The sequence below is a fragment of the Carassius auratus genome, chromosome 11, assembly GCF_003368295.1.
Source record: "Carassius auratus strain Wakin chromosome 11, ASM336829v1, whole genome shotgun sequence".
Classification (NCBI taxonomy): Eukaryota; Metazoa; Chordata; class Actinopteri; order Cypriniformes; family Cyprinidae; genus Carassius; species Carassius auratus.
The window spans coordinates 1941192-1956692 of NC_039253.1; the positions used below are offsets into that span (position 1 = coordinate 1941192).

The following is a 15501-nucleotide window of genomic DNA, read 5'->3' on the forward strand; positions in this document are numbered from 1 at the left end:
CAACTGGGGGGCACAAGAGGGGCCACGATTAATACAGAGGGGCCAATCTTGTGTTGTTTGAACTGTATATCCAAATCATTTCAAGAGTTCAGTAACCTTTAAAATCAGTAATAAACAGTGATACCCTATTATATTTTAATAGCAGTTATTCACTGCTCTAGATAAAAAAAAAATCAAATACAATTTGTATTAACTTTTCACTTTACAAAAGTGAAAGAAAAACTGTAATAAATAAAATAATCCAATGTATGAATAGTGTACAACTCACAAATAATAATAATATAATTTATTTATAATAGCCTTATATAATATATATATATAATAGCCTTATTTATATAAATGCAGAATAACATTAATAATTCATAGAAATAAATACACAATTAATTAATTAATATAACTAATATAAATTTAATATAATTTCATAATGTTTTTGTTTATTATCCACATCCCATTCAATTTGCATAGCAGCAGTTGCAGTAAATTTGCATTGATGAATAAACAAAATCTACTTATGTCAAGGCTAATTAATCTTGAGCATATTGATTTAAAAATATCATATATCCATACTTTGTTAGAAAGCTACTTGTTCAAAAAGGTAGCTTTAATTTAACATGTAAAATATGTGGATCCTATAAAACAGTTTAGAATAGCTTAATTAGTCCAGTGTTGTTTTAGTATTAGTTATTTATTTTGCTATTTAATCATGCATTAAATAATTATGTATGATTTTTTTGAGAATGTTTCTGGGTGTCATCAAATGACGTTTTGTCAATAACTTCTGTGAAGGGAGGGAGAGAGAGCTTTGCAGGGGCAGACAGCAATCGCGGAGCACCATGGTGATTTAGAACGCCAACTGAATTTATTAGGAATCTACAGACGCAAATAGACTAAAGGTGTAGAAAAATAAAGACCTATATGTGTATTTTGGACTTTTTTTTCACCACAAGTCTGAAAGAAGACATGTTACTGAAGACAAACAGGCCAAAATCTCAAAATTGACCAGTAAAAAAACCGATGTTTTTGCATGTGTCCAGAGGTGGGTAGAGTACCCAAAAACTTTACTCAAGTAAAAGTAAAAGTAATTCTAGAAATATTTACTCAAGTAAAAGTAAAAGTACTAGTCTTGAATAGTTACTTGAGTAAGAGTAAAAGAGTATCGGATAAAAAAATCTACTCAAGTAGTTAGTTACTAGTTACTTTAGGTCATATATACGGAGCCTATTTTTATTTAGATATATAGATAAATGTATGTAATGTATGTGTGCGTGTGTAAATGTATATATTTCATCAGCCTTTACTCCAATTTATTATAAAACCCTGTCTGTTTACTTAAGTAACAGATATAGGTTTCATGCCATAACATATTTTTAATACGACTGACTTTAACTTTCAATGTTAAATTCACATTTAATATAATGTGATATAAATATTGCTACTAATCTTTCATTGTTCAGAAAGAGAGCAAATAACATTTACATTATTAAAGATAATTTTCACTGACAGTCTAGATTGCAATCACTCTCAGAAACTCCCATTAAAATCACTGAAACTGTTAACACTGTGAAATCAATATCTTAATTATAGATTCGTACACACATCTGCACTTTGTTGTTTCTGACGAGAGAATTCGCCAGAAAGAGGTATTCAGTCAGCGAGCGAGTGAAGGAAGCACCGGCATTTCAGCGATGACTCATCGGAACACCTCTGATTGGCCATTGCATTCAAAAGAATCGTGTGTGATTGGTTATAATGCGCAGCGCTGTAAAAACACGTCTATCTCTGGCTCAGCGCCAGCAAGCGATCACAGATCTGAATTTAGCAGCTGATGATATGACTTGCTGAACGTACTCGCACCGGTGTGATTGTATTAAAATTAATAAAATCTTAATCGGCTATTTTTTGTCTTTTGGAAGCTGCATTCAACTTGACTCCCCTCTGTTATAAGCCACACACGTACAACAAACTACTGTCATAGTGGTATCGTGTACTGTAATCGAATGTAGCCCAAGTTATTACCTGTTAAACAGTAGACAGCACACACGTTCATCTAATAAGGATCTCCATCGCAAGCAAATAATAGCCTTTGCAGATTTGCTTTCAATTCAGTGCAGTTCCATGGCCCCGTTTTCAACGCTGCTGATGATAAACGTTACAACTCTGAGTGAACCGCTTCAGACGCTCAGCGCGTTGCTTCAGGGAACTAAACGACTCCTTCAAACTGATTCATGAACCAATTCACTTGTTTGCCAATTGGTTTGATCAAGCCTTTGAACAGAATTGACTCAAAAGAATGAATCATTCGCGAATGGGCATCGCTCATTGCCCAGAGAAAAGTAGACGGCGCGTTTGGAATAAACTGAAGCATTTATAACATTTATTGCATTAAGATAAAGTAACGAGAGGTGCGTCGCTCACAGTAACGAAGTAAAAGTACAGATTTTTCCCCAAAAATTTACTCAAGTAAGAGTATAAAGTACCCATTTTTAAATATACTCCGAAAAGTATTAGTTACCCCGAAAAATTACTCAAGTAAATGTAACGAAGTAAATGTTACTACCCACCTCTGCATGTGTCTCACCCATATAGACTTTAAAAAAAAAAAAGTCTTAAGTGTGGAGCGTTAGATAAACATTACACGATTTGTTTCGTCACCTCACTTGAGTGAAAAAAGTCGCTAATCGACTGCATGATTCAATAATGACTTTATTAGAATTGCTATTATAGTTTTTTTAAAACCATTGCTTTAAATTGCGTTGTTGCCTTTATCGGCTCGTTCGGCCGAAATCGTAACGCAGTAAACCCCTTTTAAATTCAGCATCAGAGGAGCATAGTAAATATAATGATTAGCATCTTGGTCTGCTCTAGGAGATAACATCGTCATCGAACCTGGTCTGTCTAACACCGAAAGACGTTAACGTTAGTACCAAACACTTCTTGCACTGCAACAACTCGCTAATCGAAAAACATCAGCTATTTAAAATAGGTGCTTTTTTTTTTGGAAAACAGCAGCTCGCTATTCTTAGTCCTCGTTGAGAAGCATCGCGACTCAATCATGAGTTATTTACTAAACTGAAAGATTATAATTTGAATTTGTGAGTGACAGACAAGTAGAAATGTGGGGGCACACTGGGGGGCCAATCAGTTTTCAGGAGGGGCCAGTGCCCCCATGGCCCCTCCCCTGGCTACGCCACTGATCAAAGGATTCCCAGACCTACATCAAAAACGCGATCTATATCAGATGATTCACGATCCGCGCGCGAGATCCGATCTGAATCAAATGATTCACGATCCACATTTCAAACATTTTAGATCAGGATTTCAAATCATTTGATTCAGGTCGGGAATTCAGATTAATAAAAAAAGTTAGAAAAACAAAACAATGAAAAAAAGAATAGACAAATACAAATCACTTAATTAAATTAACCATTGTTTTATTATAGTAAAAGAGTAGTTACCATGTTTTAAAAGCACCGTTTTACTACAAATGGTTTACTTCACTGTAAAAAATCTAATGAGCTATTTACTTAAAAAAAATATGGTAACAATATTACACATAATATTTTTGAGTAGTTTTTCAGGCTTGATTTTTTTAATGGAATCTACCTGAATAAATCATGTGAAATCTCCTAAATTAATTAATCTATGACACAATAAATTTAATATAATTAGGGAAATGTGCTCATTTATTTTAAGTTTATTCTCAAAAGTCTGTGATTTTAAATGGGGTCTGTTTGTATTTTGTTATTTTATACATTTACAAGACTGTATACAGCCAATCAGCTCAAGTAGGAAAATACTTGATAAATACTGGAAAGTCCTGCACTAGCACTAGCAAAGCTACTGCTCATTAAACAAGGTTTAATACCTTAGAAGAGTAGTATCCATAACCACAAGCTCTACTCTTCTGCACAGTGGTAACGATTGCACTGTGCAATGGAAACTTCGATGTTACAGAAACTCTTACAAATGTCAAACGTTAATGAACATTAAACATTAATAGATGCTTCCCTTCACTCAAAAACATAAAATAGCATTTAATTTCAAAATTTACTCTCCATATATAGCCATATGCAAAGCATGCTGGGAACTAACAATCACCTCTAAAATAAATTTGCAAAATTGAGCTAATTCACTTAAAATAAATAGGCAGCCTTCTTTCCTTAATTATTTTAGTTTAATCAGTTCCCTAATTCAAGCACCAAAACTGCTTAAGTATCCTAAAACAAAATGAGGAAAACGCATCTCTTGGTTTTATTAGTAAAAAGGCCTCATTATTTTCTATACAACACTGAATCACAATTTCTTTAATGAAATCTACACATTATTTTTAATTATCACCATTTTTTTTATGAAAATTACAAGACCCATGATTCATTTTTTACAGTGTTGTAATATAACCCTGTAGCATGTAGAAAAACCATGATTAATCTGTGGTTATGGTCTATAATAACCAGTTTTTTTTGTTTTGTTTTTTGGCCTTAAGAGGACACATATGATGAAAAGGATGCTGTTTTCACTGCTAGAATGAACAGAATTTTTAATAGTTGCCACATAGCCTAATTTTCTAGATAATCTTTAAGTAAAAAAAGGTTTAGAGACAGATTTTTCTCTATGAATGTGAAATTTGTCTGGCAGGAAATTATGATTTCCTATATTCTCTTTTGAGTAGTCAAACAATCCAATAAAAAACATTTAAAACAGGTCTAAAATCACTACACCCTAGTAAATAATGATATTTGCTGATTCATTAAATGTTTTGTGTTTCTGATTAATTTGGTTAAACAGTTATAAAACTATTAAATAAAGTTTGAACAGTTACTTTTTATTCACTCAAAACAGACACCTGCTGGTCAAACAGTGTAAATGAAAGGGAAAATCAGCCCAAATATGACTAAAAACACTTTTTAGAAACCTGTCGTAAATGTTTTATTGAAAATGCCTTCTACAAATCATAAAACACCATTAAACTTGAATGTGTTTCATTACTTTAGAGCTGTGTTTACAGAAGGTTTAGCTAATCTCCAATAAGAGACAATCAACTTTTTTTTTTTTTTTTTTATATTATACAAATGTGCCATTAAAGTGTCTACATTATAAAAACGGATGCGAGTTCAGTGCGCACAATTTAAATTTAGAATCGTTTTGAAACTTTTATGTTGCAACAGTATCTTTTATTGAAATCACGTGACTTTGGAATTTTGACGCACGCGGGTCACTGGTTCGAAACAAAAGATTCACAATTTTTCGAATCTTCCAAAGCGCTCAATATGACTATATATGTTGTGGCAGATAGCATCATATATTATTTGTGACAACATGCCCCACTTTGTGTGCTAAATGAAATGTTCAGTAGTTTTTAACCACATCTTTATTATTAAAACATAGCCTAACTAATGTAGCATGTAGGCTATGTTTTGTTACTATTTTTTTTTTTGGATTTTTTTTTTTATATTACATTTACATTACTACATTTATTGCAGTAAAGCCTCTAATTTATAAAAGTGACCCGTTTAGGTTGATACGCGTTCCGAATAATTGATTCAAAACAAGATTCACAAAGGTTTACTGCTTCTTCTATCAACGGGAACACACGATAAGTAAAAATTGATAGCCTGAATGTACTGTAAGTCGCTTTGGATAAAAGCGTCTGCTAAATGCATAGATTTAATTTTTAATTTAATTTAATTTAATTTATTTTTAATTGTCTGCTTCTCACCTAGCAGGTTCAGTCTGCTGATCACAAGGAGAAGCGTTAAGAAAAAAGCGATGCACATGTCAGTTTAAACTCAGAGATGTCAGTGCGTGTTGTCCATTCATCCTCGTGAAGCTCCTGTTGGTGGATGCAGGTTCACAACAGTAAGCAACGACTCAAATCCAGGACAGGCCCATAGAGGCCCTTCCTGGACAAACCCCATCATCACCGTGTGCTTTTAGTGTAGTGTGACCTTTTACTGAACCTTGCACGTCATGTGCTCTTGTGTGTGTGTGTGTGTGTGTGTGTGTGTGTGTGTGTGTGTAGGTTTGGCATTAAATTTTTTGGCAAACAGTTTCAAAAGAAGCCTAGGGGCCACCTACAAGTCACAAAGCGCTTGTATGGACATAAACAAAAGTGTGTGTGTGTGTGTGTGTGCTTGTCTGTGTTTGGGGGTTCTTCATGTATGTAAACAATGTTGGTCATAACTCTCTGAAACTATTAACGTTCACTGCAAATTACTCATTTTGGCACGAATGGCCTATTTATATGACCTCAAATGATAATGAATATTTAAAATATTTTGTAAAGTCCGTCTGCATTGCAATACTTGGAAGTGAATGCATTTAAAAAAAAAAAAAAATCATACTTCTTCAAAACATGTTCCTTCTGCTTGATTGTTAAAAATAACACACACACACACACACACATACATATATATACACACACACACACACACACACACACACACACACACACACATATATATATATATATATATATATATATATATATATATATATATATATATATATATATATATATATATATATATATAAAGTCATGTAACTCATCATATAATTATTTAACATATTACAAGATGGATTTGTTTATATTCGAGGTGTAATAAGCGCTTGAAAAACAGACCAATTTGTACGAGACTGGAGAATGAAAATAAGCTCGTATATAGCTACTATTGGGTTTTCTTACTTCTTACTCGTAACATTTATTTATTTTCCATAGCATTTTCTCTGTTTATTGGAAAGGCACGGCTTTGATAAATAAAAAGATAAAAAAATAAAGTCTTAAACGGTTGTAAACAGCTCGACAGCGGAAATCATTTAGTCTCTTACTAATGCTTTAATTATGTTGAAAATATCAGAAGAAATCTAGCCTAAATAAACTATAATTTTATACAACAATATTACTGAAAAATCGCCTAGTTTTTATAACAGTAATAATGCATTATAAATAAAAACAGATGAATTTACGTGAGTACACGTGAGCTGTTTATAACCCGATAAAGCTTGATTATTAAGAAGTCCATTTAAAAGAGGGCAGTAAGTAGCTTTTAATAGCTATAAAACCGCGACATGAATTATTGTCTCGGCTGCAAAATAGTTTTCATTAATTCAACAAATATATATTTTAATTAATTATAAAAGAACTATGGTAACTATGTTGTATACTATGGTGTCGTCGCACGAGTGATGATATTCATTATTTAGAAAATAATAATGTATATGCACATAAAAAGCATAGATTATTATAACGTGAACTGTTGTTAAATAAAAAAATACATTTAAAATGGTATTATATTGCTTTGCATATTTTATCCATTTCACAATATCTTAAAAACGGATTCATTATTTCATCCTTTTGTTTTATACATATTCGATGTTTCTTTGATAAAACAAAATAAAGCGTTGTATTGATCTGTACATCACTAAAATACACAGTTTATGCATTAACAAATCAAATAATTTCACAGTCGGCAAATGCTGCAAAAGATGCGAACAGCCTTCAAACAAGAAAACGACATGCACTAAAACAATGTTTCTAGGTTCCGAGATCATGCATTTATTTAACAAAGACATGCATGATAATTAATAAATAAATTAATGATATTAAACAAAGATATTCGTTTATTCTCAAATAATAAAGTGTGAATTGGAAAACATTTTATTTTTCAGAATGCAAAATGCGTCATTTAAAAATAAAAAAGCTATTATAGATTAAACGCATAACTAAGATTATTCTGATGCAAAATTTCATATGATTGATAAAAACACAAATAAACAACAGCGACTAGACAGTTATGCTGGTCACCGGTCATTTCCCACCGCGCAAACACGCTGTTTGAGAGGAATGAATGCAGCGCATTGCTTTATAGTATATTTCAATGACTAAAAACGACAGAAATTAGACCTTTAAAGTTTCAACATGACTTCTGCACTCCTCTGTCAATATTTCAGTGGATTTGTGACCCGCGCTGACACTAGAGGCGCCCTTGGCTCAGCCTGTGCCCTTTTACGCACAACGTTATTATTCATCATTATTCTTACTAATCAATATATCCGCACTGTTTGTAATACACAACAATGTGTTGTATCAGACCGGATATTATGCACGATTTATGGTCCTATTATTAAACACAACTAATCCGAATCCCATCAAAGTATTATTAAGAAACGTTGAGAGTGGCACTTTGAATCAACACCCCGAATGCTTTAGTTCTGGATCATTTAAACTTTATTTCAGTGCGTTTCAGGTAATGTGTGCACCGTTATTCGTCCCTCCTATTCAGGCTGCGTGATCGGTGACGCGCAGGAGACTCTCCAGACTCGCGCGCGCACGGGGCTCTCCGCGCATTATGATGCAGTGAGCGGAGACTGTTCAGCTTCCAGCAAGAGAAGAGCTCCTCCTCCCTCCCCTGAGATGAGGTAGTTGGAAAGACCGAGCGCTGGTTAATCACCAATTTCTCGCGTCGCGTCGCGTCCTCCGTCTTGAAAGTCCTGTCATGCATGCAGCGTCCCCGCCGTCGCGCGCCTGACCTCCTGCGTTTTCAACCACGGCTTTTGTTTGTCCCTCGTCCGGTATGGGAGATCAGAGTGAGCCGACCATGGTGCAGAAGTCGACATCGTTCAGCATCAAGAGTCTGTTACTCCCATCAAAGTTTGACGATGAGGGCGCGGTGCGCAGCGGCAGCCCGGCGGCACCGGATTTGGACAAACCCCCGGAAGCGTCCGAGATGGACCCCGCGCTGCGAGACGCGGAGGACCAGCCGTCTAAAAAGGGAAAGAAGTTCGACAAACCTCCGTTCAGCTACAACGCGCTCATCATGATGGCGATCAGACAGAGTCCAGAGAAGCGGCTCACGCTCAACGGCATCTACGAGTTCATCATGAAGAACTTCCCGTATTACCGGGAGCACAAGCAGGGCTGGCAGAACTCCATCCGGCACAATCTGAGTCTCAATAAGTGTTTCGTCAAGGTCCCGCGGCATTATGACGATCCTGGGAAAGGGAACTACTGGATGCTGGATCCTTCCAGTGATGATGTGTTTATCGGCGGAACCACCGGGAAGCTCCGCCGGCGCTCGGCGACCTCGCGGGGAAAGTTGGTGATGAAAAGGGGCCTCCGCTTCGCGCCCCTCGGTCTCGGGCTTGGTGAACGCCCGAGCAACCCGCTTTATTGGCAGCTGTCTCCGTTTTTACCCCTGCACCATTCGCATTATAACGGCTCCACGCACGGATTTCTAAACCAGGGGCACGCGTACGGGTCGTTACTCCACGGCGTGGAGCCGCTCGGGAACGGGGACATGTCTCGCCCCATTCTGGGAGCCTCTAGCGGGAGTATCAACGGGTACGGTGTGTCTCCGCCGTCCGCCGCCGGATTACTTTCAGGGCACAATGGATACTTCGTACCGGGCGCGCAGCAGCCGCTCCCGAGCGCGCCGGGATACTGCATCTCCAGCTCTCCGTCCCCGCTGCTGACGGATTCCATAAGAACTAGCTTACCGTCCTTCACAGCTCCACTCTCCAGCGGACTTCTGTCTCAACACAAACGCATCGCGCCCAATTCGTTCCTAAGCTGAGCTTTGCGCGCCTTCTCCACTGGGAACTTTCCTAGAAAACCTCGCCACGAAATGTGCAAGCTGTCCTTTTGTGTGAGGACTGTGCGTCTGGATTTTTTATTTCATCTATTTAAGTTTATTTTGTAGAAGTAGTGTGATGTTATGCCAAAGGCAATAACCGTGCGTGTTTGTTTTCTTTCTTTCTTTCTTTTTTTCTAAAAAAGTATTATTTATGGTATTTCTTTGTGAATGATTGTTTTGTATTTATTCGAAATGTTTTTTTTTATCCCTTGTTACTGTGGGATACCGTTATGATTAGATGTTTGGCACATATATTATTCGTTTAGTATGACTAATTCCTTTTTTTAATGTCTCAAACTGTGAATGCGCCTTAATATCTCAAATCAGGGTTGAGCGCTCGGACCTTCTCAGGTGTGCGTTCTGACAATGAAACATTATTATTATTATTATTATTAGCTGTGTAAACCTGAAATATGGTACATATACATCTTTATGCAATGTTTTATGAATTTGCCTATCGGTTAGTGTGGCCCTGTGTTCAGAGAGGTCATGTAATGACTTACTATAGTAAAGCTAAGCTACTGAATTAAAGCACTGGTTTAAATGAACTCTGTGGGATCAGTTTATATACGTACTGTCACGTAAAATGCTGTTTTGTGACGACACGAGGTTTTGTTTACACACATAACAGTATTTTAACAGTATTTCATTTATAGGTTTTACGCGTGGAGGTGATTCAGCACCAAAGACAGATCATTAATGTTTTTTTTTAATTATTATTATTATTAAATAACATCCCTGCACATTCATTTGCTATACTGATATCCTGAATCCATTATTTCAACTCTCTGTGCAAATCAGAAATGTGATTTCTAGAGCGAGTTATTTCCCTTTTAACCAACATGTGATTTATAGTTCTGCACATTTAGTTGTCATAGTCTTTTAATGTGCAGATTTGTACTAGTTTGTCTTTTTTGCTCTTGTATATATGCCTGAACTTCCGTTCAGAACAAAGAAATAAAGTATTGGAATATTTCTGTATGAATGCAAACGCGTCCTTTCTCGTCATGCAACACACATCCGCTTTTTTTTTGTGATCAAAGACTTAGCTTCACGCACACAAATTAATCTCAGTGCCTTTACCTGCATGCTATGCATTGAAGTTATGCATGCTAGAAATGTTAAATATAGCATACTGCTGGAATATTTTCGTCGTACAAAACATTATGCAATACTAATTTTTATTATTGAGTCACTGATATATAGGCCCAGTTCATTTAAACACACACACACACACACATATATATATATGCCTATATAGGTCTAGTTCATGCACACACACATAGGTGTAGTTCATGCACATGCACATACACACACACACACAACACACGTGTGTGTGTGCATGAACTATATATATATGTGTGTGTGTGTTCATGAACTAGGCCTTTATCAGTGACGCTCTAATGAAAATTATCATTGCATAATGTGTAATAATAATAATAATAATATATATATCCACCAATTATAATCTACATAAATGTAATACGCGCAATCGAGCCAATCCAGACAAACCACAATATTCACTTCACGAACTTATTCATTTTCACGTGCAAAAATTAATAATAATTATACTAATAGTTAAGACATGACTGAGCCTTTACGCAAACATTCAGCTACATAGGTTCACGAGTCTTTCTGATTTATTTCCAATATAAGTAATGCTGAACTTACTGTCCAGATGTTCCTCAAACTTCAGCTCCACGTGTCCCGGATCGAGCAGGAGTGAAACTCTCAGTGAGGCACAGACGATATGAAGTCCACAAAACCTCCAGACACCTTCAGAGGAGCAGGAGAGACATTAATGTGCTCGGACAGACGTTCAGAGGGAGGGACTCATGCTCCATTCACAATTCCTGCAATTTGATGCAGACTCTTGATGCGGAGGACCAGCCGTCTAAAAAGGGAAAGAAGTTCGACAAACCTCCGTTCAGCTACAACGCGCTCATCATGATGGCGATCAGACAGAGTCCAGAGAAGCGGCTCACGCTCAACGGCATCTACGAGTTCATCATGAAGAACTTCCCGTATTACCGGGAGCACAAGCAGGGCTGGCAGAACTCCATCCGGCACAATCTGAGTCTCAATAAGTGTTTCGTCAAGGTCCCGCGGCATTATGACGATCCTGGGAAAGGGAACTACTGGATGCTGGATCCTTCCAGTGATGATGTGTTTATCGGCGGAACCACCGGGAAGCTCCGCCGGCGCTCGGCGACCTCGCGGGGAAAGTTGGTGATGAAAAGGGGCCTCCGCTTCGCGCCCCTCGGTCTCGGGCTTGGTGAACGCCCGAGCAACCCGCTTTATTGGCAGCTGTCTCCGTTTTTACCCCTGCACCATTCGCATTATAACGGCTCCACGCACGGATTTCTAAACCAGGGGCACGCGTACGGGTCGTTACTCCACGGCGTGGAGCCGCTCGGGAACGGGGACATGTCTCGCCCCATTCTGGGAGCCTCTAGCGGGAGTATCAACGGGTACGGTGTGTCTCCGCCGTCCGCCGCCGGATTACTTTCAGGGCACAATGGATACTTCGTACCGGGCGCGCAGCAGCCGCTCCCGAGCGCGCCGGGATACTGCATCTCCAGCTCTCCGTCCCCGCTGCTGACGGATTCCATAAGAACTAGCTTACCGTCCTTCACAGCTCCACTCTCCAGCGGACTTCTGTCTCAACACAAACGCATCGCGCCCAATTCGTTCCTAAGCTGAGCTTTGCGCGCCTTCTCCACTGGGAACTTTCCTAGAAAACCTCGCCACGAAATGTGCAAGCTGTCCTTTTGTGTGAGGACTGTGCGTCTGGATTTTTTATTTCATCTATTTAAGTTTATTTTGTAGAAGTAGTGTGATGTTATGCCAAAGGCAATAACCGTGCGTGTTTGTTTTCTTTCTTTCTTTCTTTTTTTCTAAAAAAGTATTATTTATGGTATTTCTTTGTGAATGATTGTTTTGTATTTATTCGAAATGTTTTTTTTTATCCCTTGTTACTGTGGGATACCGTTATGATTAGATGTTTGGCACATATATTATTCGTTTAGTATGACTAATTCCTTTTTTTAATGTCTCAAACTGTGAATGCGCCTTAATATCTCAAATCAGGGTTGAGCGCTCGGACCTTCTCAGGTGTGCGTTCTGACAATGAAACATTATTATTATTATTATTATTAGCTGTGTAAACCTGAAATATGGTACATATACATCTTTATGCAATGTTTTATGAATTTGCCTATCGGTTAGTGTGGCCCTGTGTTCAGAGAGGTCATGTAATGACTTACTATAGTAAAGCTAAGCTACTGAATTAAAGCACTGGTTTAAATGAACTCTGTGGGATCAGTTTATATACGTACTGTCACGTAAAATGCTGTTTTGTGACGACACGAGGTTTTGTTTACACACATAACAGTATTTTAACAGTATTTCATTTATAGGTTTTACGCGTGGAGGTGATTCAGCACCAAAGACAGATCATTAATGTTTTTTTTAATTATTATTATTATTAAATAACATCCCTGCACATTCATTTGCTATACTGATATCCTGAATCCATTATTTCAACTCTCTGTGCAAATCAGAAATGTGATTTCTAGAGCGAGTTATTTCCCTTTTAACCAACATGTGATTTATAGTTCTGCACATTTAGTTGTCATAGTCTTTTAATGTGCAGATTTGTACTAGTTTGTCTTTTTTGCTCTTGTATATATGCCTGAACTTCCGTTCAGAACAAAGAAATAAAGTATTGGAATATTTCTGTATGAATGCAAACGCGTCCTTTCTCGTCATGCAACACACATCCGCTTTTTTTTTGTGATCAAAGACTTAGCTTCACGCACACAAATTAATCTCAGTGCCTTTACCTGCATGCTATGCATTGAAGTTATGCATGCTAGAAATGTTAAATATAGCATACTGCTGGAATATTTTCGTCGTACAAAACATTATGCAATACTAATTTTTATTATTGAGTCACTGATATATAGGCCCAGTTCATTTAAACACACACACACACACACATATATATATATGCCTATATAGGTCTAGTTCATGCACACACACATAGGTGTAGTTCATGCACATGCACATACACACACACACACAACACACGTGTGTGTGTGCATGAACTATATATATATGTGTGTGTGTGTTCATGAACTAGGCCTTTATCAGTGACGCTCTAATGAAAATTATCATTGCATAATGTGTAATAATAATAATAATAATATATATATCCACCAATTATAATCTACATAAATGTAATACGCGCAATCGAGCCAATCCAGACAAACCACAATATTCACTTCACGAACTTATTCATTTTCACGTGCAAAAATTAATAATAATTATACTAATAGTTAAGACATGACTGAGCCTTTACGCAAACATTCAGCTACATAGGTTCACGAGTCTTTCTGATTTATTTCCAATATAAGTAATGCTGAACTTACTGTCCAGATGTTCCTCAAACTTCAGCTCCACGTGTCCCGGATCGAGCAGGAGTGAAACTCTCAGTGAGGCACAGACGATATGAAGTCCACAAAACCTCCAGACACCTTCAGAGGAGCAGGAGAGACATTAATGTGCTCGGACAGACGTTCAGAGGGAGGGACTCATGCTCCATTCACAATTCCTGCAATTTATTTACTACAGTGACTTGAATATCACACAATGCATGACCAAAAATAAAGCCATAGTTTGTTCTAAGAAGTCTGTTATTAACAAACAAACAAAAAAAACCAAAAAAAAAAACCAACACCAACCAAATATTTTTTTTTTGGCGTATTAAAATAATTTATTTTAACTAAGAGATAATAGATTCGTGTAGGTATTTATTGCCATCCACTAAAACGTATTTATATGTTATAAGTAAATTAGTGACAAAAAAAAAAAAAAAAAAAAAGTAAAAGTAAAGTTTTAACTTGATTCAGAGCCAAATGAGGCGTTGGTCGCTTTTTACAAAACTGTTTTCTGTCATTTTAATGACTTACATATTTAAGTCCTTTATTTGTTGAATGTTTTATGAATCTTCTGATCTATGGAAGCCGATACGACCAGATGTTTCTTTTTTTACTAAGTTTTACTGTTTAAATTACTGATTAAACATCGATGTATTATTTTATTTTACATTTACATGAAGCATTATGAAGTTAATAAGAGCTGACCAAAGGAAGACACGGTAACACATCAATTTCACCACGTCATAAAATAAACAAAACATCGAATTATTACATTTTTTTTTTTTAGTTTTCAGATTAAATCATGTCCTGTTCATACGTGTGTGTTTATTTATTTCACATGATCTGCAGTATAAGGAGGCTAGTATATGAAACAGCTGACCCCCAAAGGACGTGAGATGTTAATTCATTAGTTTTACCTCCTTCTGAGAGCTCTTTTGACAAAAGAAAGGGTCTTAAGGGGCTCACTTTCAGGTCACTGGAGACAAAACACGCTCTTGATTTGCAAAGCTCTTTCCTCTAAGCACAAAAAAGGGCATTATGGGTAATTTAGGGATCAACACACCTGCTGAATTCCTTAAACTCTGTCAGATGAACATAATTATCAAACATCTACAAAAATGTGACACAGAGACCTGAACTAATGATAATGTGTCAGCAGAATAACTGCAGTTTGAAACTCTGGGGTTTATATGGATATAAAGACATGATTTCACAAAACAGACAAGAGCTGTCTAAACATGACTGACAGAATACATCCACAATCACTGCATAGACAAAAGAAAAAAGATTCACTGTGCATGCAATTAAATGTATTAAAAATCTTACAATTACAGTATTTGACATCAAAGACGAACATTACTGAATAAATGTAATGCAATATTTGAAGAGTAACAGATCACTCAAAACTATTAGTTTCAAATCAAGGATAA

At 36.7% G+C, this 15501-nt stretch overlaps 2 protein-coding genes across 2 annotated transcripts; both read left to right on the plus strand.

Moving 5' to 3' along the window:
- Positions 1-8362: 8362 nt before the first annotated feature.
- Positions 8363-9573, plus strand: LOC113110719 (forkhead box protein G1-like). The gene has a single exon (XM_026274873.1). The coding sequence runs from the start codon at positions 8571-8573 to the stop codon at positions 9567-9569; it is 999 nt and encodes a 332-aa protein (XP_026130658.1). The 5' UTR covers positions 8363-8570; the 3' UTR covers positions 9570-9573.
- A 1641-nt stretch (positions 9574-11214) lies between these two features.
- Positions 11215-12336, plus strand: LOC113110551 (forkhead box protein G1-like). The gene is made up of 2 exons (XM_026274683.1): positions 11215-11230; positions 11308-12336. Exons 1-2 carry the CDS (start codon positions 11215-11217, stop codon positions 12330-12332), a joined length of 1041 nt encoding a protein of 346 aa, XP_026130468.1. The 3' UTR covers positions 12333-12336.
- Positions 12337-15501: the final 3165 nt, after the last annotated feature.

Coding starts and splice junctions, on each gene's coding strand:
- LOC113110719 (XM_026274873.1), top strand. CDS start 8,571: ATGGGAGATCAGAGTGAGCCGACCATGGTGCAGAAGTCGACATCGTTC.